At 32.7% G+C, this 12520-nt stretch overlaps 1 protein-coding gene across 3 annotated transcripts in view; it reads left to right on the top strand.

Annotated features, from left to right (window-relative positions):
• CDH18 (cadherin 18) overlaps positions 1–12520 on the top strand; it is a 743326-nt gene that overhangs the window by 511177 nt on the left and 219629 nt on the right. For all 3 annotated transcript variants that reach the window (XM_057709534.1, XM_057709535.1, XM_057709536.1), the window contains one exon: positions 852–971. In XM_057709534.1, coding sequence (XP_057565517.1) covers positions 852–971 — 120 coding nt within the window. The remainder of the gene's footprint in view (positions 1–851; positions 972–12520) is intronic.

Here is a 12520-nt window from a genome sequence, read left to right on the forward strand (position 1 = left end):
GAGGCCAAGAGTGTGGAATTTTATTGAAAGTCTTTATACAGTCATCCTTCAGTATCTGCAGGGAATTGGTTCCAGGACCCCCGTGGATACCAGAACCTGCAGATGCTCATGTCCCTTAGTTGGCCCTCCATACCTGTATCTTTGGGCCCCACATCCAAAAATTCAGCCATTGCAGATCATAACATAGTTCACCACCAGCAGTTTGTTGCATTCGTGAATGTGGGACCATATAGAAGGAGGGCCAACTGTACATTTGTGATCTGCTAATAAGGATTGTCACATGAACTTGGCATACTAACTCTATTCATGTTTCTAGGATGCTTTGAAGGTACAGAACAAGTTTTGCTTAAAGTCATGTCTGAATTTCAACATGGAAGTAAAATCTTTGTAGTTAAGCAGATATTAGACCTTTCATAGATGTGTCGAACCTACATCATTGACTTAATTACTAAAATTAAAAGCTGAATTGTCGGTACCCCCAGCATTGTTTGAGTCAACTGTACACTCTCAAAATACTTTTGATTTTACCCCCCAGTTAACACCAATTTGATTCTTGAGCATTGACTCAACCCAACCCTGATTATGTGAGGGTTAAAAGAGACCCTTCATAATGGTATCAGCACATAAAGAATCATATTAAAATATCTGAAACCAAATACTCCATTCTGGGCTCTCATTTAGGACAATTAGTGGAATGGAAAGAAAGCAAATACCGTCTTTGACACATAAATCTAAGAAATATAGGAAATTATTGCTCCTCATAGATATTTCAGCATAACCTTTTTCTGTGTGCAGATTAATCATGTGCTTAATGTCATCACACACTAAAATTTGTTTTCCTGAATGCACAGGTACCTCTGTTCTACAGGTGACAGCCACTGATGCAGATGACCCTACCTATGGAAACAGTGCTCGGGTGGTTTACAGTATTCTCCAGGGACAGCCCTACTTCTCCGTAGACCCTAAAACAGGTTAGTGCTTTTATGGATAGTTTGTTCACAGATGCATGCTACAATGAAAGAAAGAAATGTTTTTATGTCTGTGTACTCTTCTACATTAGACTTCATTTTAGCACATTAAAAAATGCCTTCACTTTTTCTAAAACAATGTGGTTGAATAATTGAAGATAAATTAACAGCTCTCCTTAATATTTGATTATCCATCATTTATAACCATACCAGTAAAAAGCTTTTATCTTTGCATTCTTCTGTGACATTTAAATAAATGCTGTCTATTTAAAACATAGATTACATAATGCTTCAGCCCTCAAATATTATGTTACATAAAATAAATTAACTGAGAATAAAGCCAAAGATATATAAACATTTGTTAAGGAAGAAGATGAATCCTGCCTTCTTTTTTTTGTGCCCAAAATAATCATATCATATTATACTATGTAATGCCAAAATGAGAATGAAGGATACTCAATAATTCATTGTATGGCTATGTTATAGGAGCATAATCTAAAAACCACAAAAACTTGTGGCCTTATTGATAAACAATTTGTGAATAGAAACTTGGCTAAAACTAAATATAAACCCATTTTTAATGTAGCCAAATGTTCAGTATGAGATGTTTCAAGTTTTATAAATAATTTCAAGGATATACATGATCAGGAGACACAGACGGAGCAGAGAGAGGTCCAGGATGTTCCAGCAGCTTCCTGGATCCTTTCTGGTCATATGAGATGCATTCTGAATCAAGTTAACATGTGGGATCTTCAAGTAAAGGACACCACCACGTAACTAACATAGAAGAGTCATACTTGGTCATAAATATCCCCTTGTTTTCATATAGTTACATAGCATACAACACATTTTTCAGGGAACTCTGCTCGGTAAATCTACAGATTAAGGTTTATTAACCATTGTCTCAGACAGTGACATACATCAACGGAAAAGATCCTATAGACAAGCATCCTCCAATAGTTCCTGCCCTTAGATTGCCAGGAGGATTGTCATTATCACGTTTAAAAGAAGGTGCCTTATTTCTTTCCCTGGTGTGCTACAACACAAAGCACACCAGGTGGGAAGAGATCTTAGACATACTGTTTAACCCCTTAAATTCCCATAACCTAAGAAGAGAACAATGAAAAGAGTATATAGATACAGGTATGTAAATGAAGAATATATATATATATATACACACACACACACATATACATATATACATATTATATGCATTATAATTATAAAATAATCTATAATATTTAAAGTGAAATAAAAAATAAAAATTGGGAGATAAAAAAATAAATAATGTGACCTAAAGTGAGTATGAGATATGCAAGTTCTTGCAGTACCAACATGTTAACTAAATATTTAGAAATAAAAATGTTTTTTAACCTATAATCAAAGTTCTGGAACAAAAATAATATATACACATATACATATGTTGTTCTAGAAGGAGACTTTAAAATTAATTGAAAATATTTTTTATTAAGATATATTTGACATATAACACTAAATTCAAGGAGTACAACATGTTGATTGAATGCACTTACTTACTGCAATATGATTGCCATTGTAGAGACAGAAAATCTTGAGCCAACTCATTATTTCATAATAATGTTGCTCATTTTGTTGTATTTTTCCAATAACAATGGTGGTTTTGCATATGAAAGATGTGCATTTCTCACTTTAAATATGCATCTTCCTGGAGAAAAGAAATGAGGAGACTGCGTTCCAATTACCTTGTTTTAGGATTACACACACACACACACACACACACACACACACACACACACACACACACAGTGTGTGAATGTACACGCATACACATATATGTGGATTTACTCAATTAACTGTCCTTATGGAAAGCCAAATGTCTATTCATACATATTATATTTACTTAACAGAACATTCTTATATGGATTTTAAAACTTTCCACACACTTCTTGAACTTCTTTAAAACCAAATACAAAATTCTGCCTGTCTGTGTATGTCTGAGTATCTGTCTGAATATTTGCATGTGTTGGTGTGAGTACATGCAGGTAGGTGTGTGGATAAGTGTGTGTGAGTGTGAGTGTGAGTGTGTGCATATTTACTTTGGACAAAGAAAGCAGGCCACTGAGGACAAGATTTGACTAGTGCTGGACTCTGACATAGCTTATGTTTTAGTGAAGCAGATACATCAAACACAGTATCCAAATAAAAATTCCATTTGGATTATTATTATGAGTTAATTAAGTACTTCAGGAAACAAAAATAATTTTCTGAAACATAAATAGGCTGTTATTCAAGTCCTGCTCTATTGAGATGATCTTTGCTTCTACAATTTTTTTACTCCTTTCTTTAAGCAAAATGATTTATTGAATGAAATATATGCCTCAATGTTGATTTGTTTTAATTTCAATATTGTATTAGCTGAAGCATCATGGGAGTCTATGGATATATGCCCTATGATAAAGATTGTTTAAATATGCAAGTCTCTTAGACTGTTGTCTGTAGAAAGTGCTAAGGGGGATTATAAAACAGAATGCTGAGTATTCTCTTCAAAGCTAAGTCTTTTCTTGGTAATTTAAGCTTAAAAGACCTATTATAATACAATTAAACATCCTTCGAACTCATGAATTTAGTGGAAATTGTGCCTTAACTGGAATAAAATAAATACAAACATGCTTAAAACTAAGGAATCAGTTGCTATAGATGAGATGTTATCTAAGAAATATTGGGAGAGTACTTACTTAAAAATGTCCATTTTATTAGTAATACTTTAATCCTATCCTCTGATTTGGCATGACTATAACATGTTTCCAATGAAGACCAATTTCAGTGAAGACCAGATATAATAAAGCAGCACTTCTATGCCCAAATAGAATTGTGAGGGATTATGATTAAGATCAGGATTTTGGATTGCCTTGTTTCCATTATGTTAAAAGGTACATCTTGGTACTTAACCTGATTTTCCAATGACAGGCTGGCAATGAGGTCTTGCTTCCTGTTTTATTAACTATGTATGAATTGCTGTATCCAGAGAAAAGAATTTTATGGCTCTTGAGTTGTTATACCATACACAATTTGTTTCATAAGATATGTATTGTTTTCTAATCTTGTGAATAATTTATTGTTTCAAATAAGTTTGGTTGCGGTAACTATTTCATGATGTTTGCTTAATGTATAACAACAAAAGAGGAATACCCATTAATGAGTGATTTAACATTAACTACTATCTGAATGATGCAGAAGACTATGAAAAAATAACTAAGATGGCAATGAATTGTAAAAGGCATATAATATTTCTGGTCAGATTCATGTAGAAATCATGTTAATGTAGGCTTTATGAAGATAATTCTACTTAAATATATTCATTTTAATTCACCAAGAAAACACTTTTAGAGTTATCATGTGGAGGAACCATTTTAATGTTCGTGAAAACTATTAACCCTAAACAAGGTATTTTGAGGAAGGCAGCTGAGTAAGAAAGCCATATGAAATGGTCAAAGAACTGAAGTCAAGAGAAATCTGGGCTGATGGTTGTTTATTAACACAACTCAAATCTCAATCCTACTCCAGTTAATATAGTGTCAGCTGCTTTAAAATAAATCAATATGTTCAAGGATTCTTCGCTTCTTTAGGAACTACAAAATTTATGTCAGGTGGTCAGAGCAGAAGCTTGATGATTGAGTTGCTACAAAAGATTACTTCCCTTGACTTAGATCAGACAAAACCAGAAATCTACCATGTCTCTTTCCAGCATCTTAGGTTTTTAATTGAGAATGCAAATCTCTTGAAGGTTATCGTATTTATAGCCACTTGTTGCTTTTCTCCACTAGCTATTTCGTAGTCAACAACTTATGAATTACTTCTTGTTATTTTAGCTGGTACATATATGTTAAGTTATGCCCATGCCTATTTCACATGGAAATATGTTGAGTCTTCCCTAGGGTCAACTCAGGAAACATGAAAACCCGGATTAAACCCTCATGTCAGGGAAAACAGACATATGAGCTTTACAAAATCCTATTTAAGCTTTATCTACAGTTGCTTATGGTGCTGGCAATGGTGAATACCAGCCCTTTTGACTGTAATTAACATGAAACATAAATCAGTGAGAGTCAACGATGGAGTCTGTGTAAATGGTACTCATAGTGGTTTTTCGCCACACACCTGATAAACACTATTGAGATATTTATGCAGTTTAATACAGACGCACTTATATTTTAAATTGTGAATCATTTTGCATACAATCTTTATTAATTTTTACTTATTAAAAATGAATATTTAATTATAAAATATAGTAGCTTAAACATTTCTGTTGATAAATTCTACATTTAACTTTTAGGTTCATATGAATAGTAAGAATAGAAAGACTACCTTTTAATTATATGTAAAGAGCATACCAGATTTTTTTTCAAAACTTCTAGTTCATTTTAGTACTCTGTTTCTGTGACATGATGTTAAAAAAGGGTAGACATTGGGTTTCAAATCTCTGGTCAGTCAAATCTTTCTGCGTTAATAACATGCATTCCACAGGGAAGAGGGCAGTTGATGTCAAATAAAATGCACGACACCTAGTGATGCCTATTTGTTCTAAAGTCACAAGTAATATTATTATTTTTAAAAGGCATTATTGTAAATATAATAAAGATTTAATTGGCCTTCCTGTGAAAACAAATAAATATTTAGTCTTTATACTTTAGTTAATATAGTGAAATAATGCATGTTAATTATTTTTTCCAATTTACTAAGGTTTATTCCAAAATGACTTGAGAATATTTCATGGTCAAATCCTAGGATATACTTAGTATCATAGTAAGTTAATCAAGCTACTTAAATCTTATGCTCCTGTTTCCTTGTATATATGTTTATAATGATAATGCTTATTTCAATGAGGAAAGTAATACAATGCTCTTACTTAACCCAGTCATTGGAAAAATGTAGATACTCAGAAAAGTTCTCTCATTTTGCTCTCTTTCCTTGAATCTTTGGAAGAATTTCCAAAATTACCATGTAGTACATCATAATGTTTGAGTCTTATACAAAGTAGAAAAAAATGATTTCATGTGGAAGAATTTTTTTATTCCAAATAACAACACAAAATTTTTAAAAGTAAGAGTTCCACTATTAAATTTTATGTAGTTAAATTTATTTTCTCAAATTTCAAAGAAGTTTGTTTTTTCGAATATTATTAATAAGAGAAATGTACTTTTAAAAAATGTGGAATGATAATTTGAAAGAAAATAAGCTACACAAAATAACTAGCCTTTTACATTTAGATATGACTGTCCCAACTCAGAATAATGTCTCTAGATGAGGCAAAGTGACATGCTTGCTGTGAAATAATTATCCTTAACTCATAGGTCTTGACCAGATATAGCTTTGATTCTCAAAAATGACCTTTTAACTTCTTATAGCAGAAATCAATCAGCTATAAAGAAGCACTTAATGGAGGGCCTCAATAAGTTTCCTAAGATGTAGTTGAAAACAAATTTTGTAACAATCTTTAGTCTGCATGATATAATTAAATATTGAATACATCAAGAATTTTGGTTCTATTTAACCTCAGTATTTAATTTTAAATTTACTTCATTTTAAAAGTAAATAAAAAAAAGTTTGTAGAAGATCATTATGTATATTTGGATAAAAGATATAAACCCTCTAAATATTTTATAGATTTCAATATTAATTTTTCATAGTTCTATATGAAAATCTACTTAAATATGTTTTTCCCAAAGCAATATTTTATGTTTATTAATAACTAAGAACTTAAAATATATAAATTTTGGTCCACAGTATCTGCAGAAGGTAGAGTATTCCACAGTAGAATATGTTTTGTCAATTTTTCTCCTTCATAGCCCATCCCTAATTCATATACTAACAATAATTGCATACACAAATAATTATAGACACATTTTCAAATAATTTTCCTATGATTGAGTACATAACACACAAAAATATTAATTGGTAATCCCAGTGCTAAAAATTTTGCCTCTCAGAGAAAAATGGAATGCACTAATTCAAAACTGTGTCATGCCATTAATTTACTGAAAGAAATAGTGTCATACTTTGTCTTCTTTAGGAAAGAATTCTACATAGTTCCTGAACTGCAGCAGAGTGTATGGGGGTTAACAACACAAGAAGTCCATTTTATATAGTATTAACTAAGAAATAGTTAATGCACTATGGTAGACACAAGTGGTTGTCCACTCAATACTGATTTCTTACTTTGCTGATCCTATGAGAACTCTGATTTTCTCAGTGTAGTGACATAACTCAGTTAAAAAGTTAGAGTTCCCAGCCTCTCTACATCTTCTGTGGTCCGGTTCTGGTTAGAGAGATATAAAGGAAAGACCACTGGGGGTTTCTAGGAAAGTTTTGTTATCTCTGTACAGGTGCCAGTGCTTCCTCTTTTGGTCTTTCAATCTTCTAGATTTAAACACATGTGTTGGTAGCATAGTAGCTATTTTGTGATCATGCAACAAGTATACAAGATGAAAGTCACATGCAAAAGATTGCTGAGCACAAAGCTTGCAGGGTCGTCACTCTGGTTAGGTTATTTTTATGTATAGCACATACAATGCTGATAGCTGGATCTTTGTGAAATGTGCTTTGCAAGATGATAAATCACCTTGACAGCACAATGCACTGCCCAGGCAAGTATAGAGCAGGCTCCCCAAGATGACTTTCATCCCTCTCAATCCAAAATCCATGATCCACAGAGAGCACACTGCCCTCTGTGTATGAGTAGCCATTTTACAGTTCTAGTACTAATACTGAACTGGAAAAGGAAATTTGTCATACTGACTTAAGTTAAATATCAACAGTTATACTAATTGTTGATATTTGTGAGATCAGAGAATGAAACCAAAGGCAATTTTCTCTAATACTCCATTGAGAATGCGTATTTCAAAAAAACATTACTGTCATCTTGAAGTAGCAAAGTATCTTAAAGACAGTATAGATGTCTGATAACTCTTCTTCTCAGCAGCAAGGATATCATCATGTCCTATTGACATGAACAAAATTAATAATATCTGTTGAATTTAATTGTTTTGGCTATAGTTCTCATGAAACAAAATTATAGCTTAGTGTTAGGTGTTAGATAAACTATTTGTTGTAGCCTTAGCTGGATCCGTATAATTGAATCGGCTTAAATTGGACACTTAAGTGAATTTCATGGTATGTAAATTAAACTTAAATAAAGCTGCTAAACAAGCAAACAAAGAAATGAAACCAATTGAATCTGCCTTTTCACAAATATCAGCTTCTTGTAACAAAGTTTACCAGCTATTACCATGAGGTGAAAAAAATAAATCTCATTGACTATGTAACAGAAGTGATAGGAAATGGTAGGAATCACTGTTGGTTAATTATAATATGTTTTATACTATTTCTTCTGGGTTAAAAAAAAAAGTCTTCTTTTGTACTTCAGTCTGTGCATCCTGCTTCTCAAAAGTGACTGTAGCAGAAAATGCCAGGAATTAATATATTAGTATCTTGAGTCCTATTAGCTGCATGATAATTTTTGAATATTGAATAGATGGATGACAGGAAATATTCCAATTGTATTTGTTTAATCTTTAAACCTGATTAAGCATCATCTACAGAATGTAATCACCAAGCAATTCAATTTTCCTCCATATATTTATATTTATTCTAAGAGGCTATTTCTTCCCCTGAAATGTACTGCAATTCCATTGACTTCCTTAGATTTTCTCCTAATCAAATATCTTAGATATTTAAAATGAAATCTAGACTGCCTTAGGGTAATAATATTTCTATCCTCAATCTATCTATCTGTTTATCTGGTATCTATTGTAATATGATTGCTAATGTAGTGATATCTATCACATTATATAAATATGGTACAGTATTGTCCATATTCACTAACTGTGCATTGGATCTCTAGGGCTTATTTACTACTTGTTACAAGTTTGTACCCTTAAAGACCATTGCTCTTATCCCCTCAGCCCCACCATCCCCTCGCAACCACTATTTTACTCCCTGTTTTTCACAAGTTTAATGTTTTTAGATTTTACACATAAGTGATATCATGATAGCTTCTTTTAAGATGTGGACATGACCAAGGTTTCATTGCCCTCCAAACCAGATCCCACATAGTGCTTTATACTTAGAAATATGTTTCTAATTATCTTTTCTGAGTGGATATATTATCAAACTTTACAAAATTCAATTTGTAAAAGTTCTGTAGAAAAACTGATTTATTCTTATTGCAAATTTAATTTTTTGTAGTTATTTTTATTATACTTTCTAATGTGTGCCTCATCTTTGGTCCTCTATAAACATCTTTTTAAAATTTTTCTATGTCTGTCAGTCATGTAGCCTTATAGTTTAGGATCTTCCTCAAATGAATGACAGAAAATTACTATGTAACTGCTGTTAGAAAACTAAGTATTTGGGGACATCATCATAAAAAAAATCATTAGCGAGTTGGAAGATCACAGAGAAAACTATTCCTGAGAAATAAATACAACACATTTTATATGTATACAGGTGAGAAATGAATTCCTAGAATGCAAACTCCTTGAGAATTTCCATTATTTATCTTTATATCTTCCATAATGATTTGTGCATTGTGTGACATACACATGATGATGTTATACTTATATAAATAAAATGTGATTCGTGGAGGGTGGTTTCCAAACAATATGAGTGTCTAATATAACTCTCATTTTATGTTATTACCATAATTTACCATAATTATTTCATTTTTCAAAAATTTTCTTCTCTTATTGAATTTAGACAGGTTGAACATCTGAATTAGAAAAGAGTAATGAAATTGTGGTCTTGAGAATATTTTTTCCATTTTTTCCTCTCTCTCATTTTCTGTTTTCTTTGGTCTTATGTGCCTAACTCTTCCAACCTTTTGCAATAAGCCTGTCTTTTAAATTTGAAATAAATGGCTGAAGCTCCCATCCCATTCAGTGTGGGAAGAAAAGTGCTGTCTCCCGTATTCTTTTGAAGGTTCAAGTAGAAGCCAGGAAGAAGCTTCTCTTCTGCTTGCCAGGTCCTAACTTCAATTTTAGCTCTTAGGGCTACTGTCTTCAGTCTGCCTCTGCTGGAGACCAGAGTCCCCACTCCTTCATTGCCCAAAACTCTGGTAACACAGGATTCTGGGGAAACTAGAATTTTTGAAGGCTCAGGAAGTGTGGGAGGTAATTATGACTTATACAAAAATAAATCAACTTGAAATAGAAAATTAAATGTTCCAAATTCTTCATTAATCTGCCTCATTGGAAATTTAAACTGCCATTTTATTTGAAAGGGACCCCCTCTCCCTCACTCTTTGGGTCGGTTTTTTTCGGTTTCCATCTTCTCAACACCTTCCAGAATCTTCCACAGAAACTCAATTGTTATTATGCAGAGAAATATGGAACTTCTTTTCTTCTCTTTTGTTCACCTGACACTTACAAGGGGGGCTTTCCCCTTCTTCAAGCAACAATACAGTATGAATAGTTTTCTTCTAAGAGTAACTGTCATTCCTGCACAGAGATACATCAGCCTTCTTTTAAAACACATGCATTTCCCATTTTGTTAATGAAATATTTCCCCAAATATGCAAGCTTAAACATTTTAATATCTCAGCAATTTTTCTCATCCTTTTCTGTATCTCAACTATCAGTTATTTTTATGTACAATAATTTACTCATATAATCACTGTTTGTTCTCTTTGTATTTCTTGACCCTTGCTTGCTTTCCTTCTTTACCTTTTCATTTTCCTCACGGTATTGTCCCACATTAGTCATGAAAATTTCATATACTTTTTCTTTAAAAAAAAGGATTTTCTAATTTTTTTCTCTAAATCTGATGAAAACTAAGGAGTTTCAAAGAATAGGAATTGTAAAGAAACTGCTATGATATCAACAAAGCCTATGGGCTATTCTTGTGAGGAAAAATAAATAAAAGCCCTTCTAACTTGGGATGTTCAGTTACACGAATACATGTCCAGCCCTGGGAGTCTGTCGAAATGTACTGACAGGCAATCTTTGCTGTGGGCACACCCGTGTTTGCAAAAGACCCATAGGAGACTGTCATTCTTAGTTTGTGAAGCATTTATCCGAAGCAGGAGTAAGTTAAGTATTAAGAGATGAGGGCTTTGTCGTCCCAGTCCTTCCCTGTGCAGAAGCTGTGCGTGCAAACCTCAGAAAACTAAAATAAAAGCAAAAGTGTCATAAACACCTTTGAAAAGCCCTCTGCTATCTGTTAACTTATATTATACATATTATACATTATGATTGAATTATTAGAAATTATGTGTATGTGTGTGTTAGTATCATACCTAGTCGTGGCCCACCATGGACGTTTTTCCCACATTCTTGAAGCATTTGTGTATTCATTGTGAGAATGAATATTTATGATGTCTTATAGGTGGCATGTCCTCTGCTTGCTGAGAATTTATAGTTTTACTTACGGTTTTACTGACACAGCCTCTACACACTCAGGTCCCTCTAATATCATCACTTGAAAACAAATCCAGCAATGGCAGTGCCTGTCAAGATGGTTCATTGTTGTTCCCATTCCTTCAGTCCTGCCAAACACTGGTGAACTGCTCCCTGCAGCTGACTACTTGATTGACTGCTAGGTGTAGCTGATTGATAGGGGTGGTTGATCCAAAGGAATAGTCTTTTGTTTAAGGCTGTTGATAATTATATGTAAATACAGTCAATAATATGAACACTTTTGCTTCTCTGAGTTTAATTAAGAGACAGGCAAGTTGAATGACCATGGAAACTAATTTGATTTTTAGAATTAATTGTTCTCTTCCCAATACTTCTTAAATGTATAGTTTTTTATCTATAGCTGTAGTTCTCAATCTTTATGTTGCCTCAACATCTTTCAGTATTCACATTTGTAACACATTCTCTTCAGGAATATAAAAATGGTGATTCTCAATCAACAAAAGAGAGAAAGTATTGGAGAGCAGGGCAGGAGAATAGAATATGCAACAAAAATAATTTATTGAAAAATGGAAACTGAAGCTTTTAATTTTTTTTCTCAATTTCTTTTGTCATCACTTTTTCAATGAACCATTCTGATATACTATTTGTGGGCTATCTCAATCAAATCATGACTTCTAATACCTACATTTATGTAAGAAAATGAGCATGGTGTAGTGGAAAGCATTTGCGGTTGTGACTTCAGAAAAGTAATTTATTCTGTCAGTCTCTATTTTGTCATCTGTAAAATAAGCAAACCAATGAGCAGCTTGCATGATTCTTTCAGAGGTGAGAGACAATATATTCATGATACCCTGAATAGCTCCTAATGTTTGCCTATAGTTATGATTTGTACATCCATTTTGACTAATGTAGTCATTATTTATATTTCTATGTTTTATATATGTGAATACACTATTATTCTTGAGATGAAACATACCTTTCTTTTGTTTATCCATACCTCCTAGCATACAACATCACATTATGATAAGTGACAAAGACATGTCTGATGCCATTTTGTGTTGCTTTAGTTTTAATTTTCTCATCTCCTTAAAACTTTTCTTGCCTTTAATATGATTTTCCAGTTCTTTAGATACATGCCATTCAATAGCAGTCATGTTGTTT

Source organism: Hippopotamus amphibius, chromosome 15, assembly GCF_030028045.1.
Source record: "Hippopotamus amphibius kiboko isolate mHipAmp2 chromosome 15, mHipAmp2.hap2, whole genome shotgun sequence".
Classification (NCBI taxonomy): Eukaryota; Metazoa; Chordata; class Mammalia; order Artiodactyla; family Hippopotamidae; genus Hippopotamus; species Hippopotamus amphibius.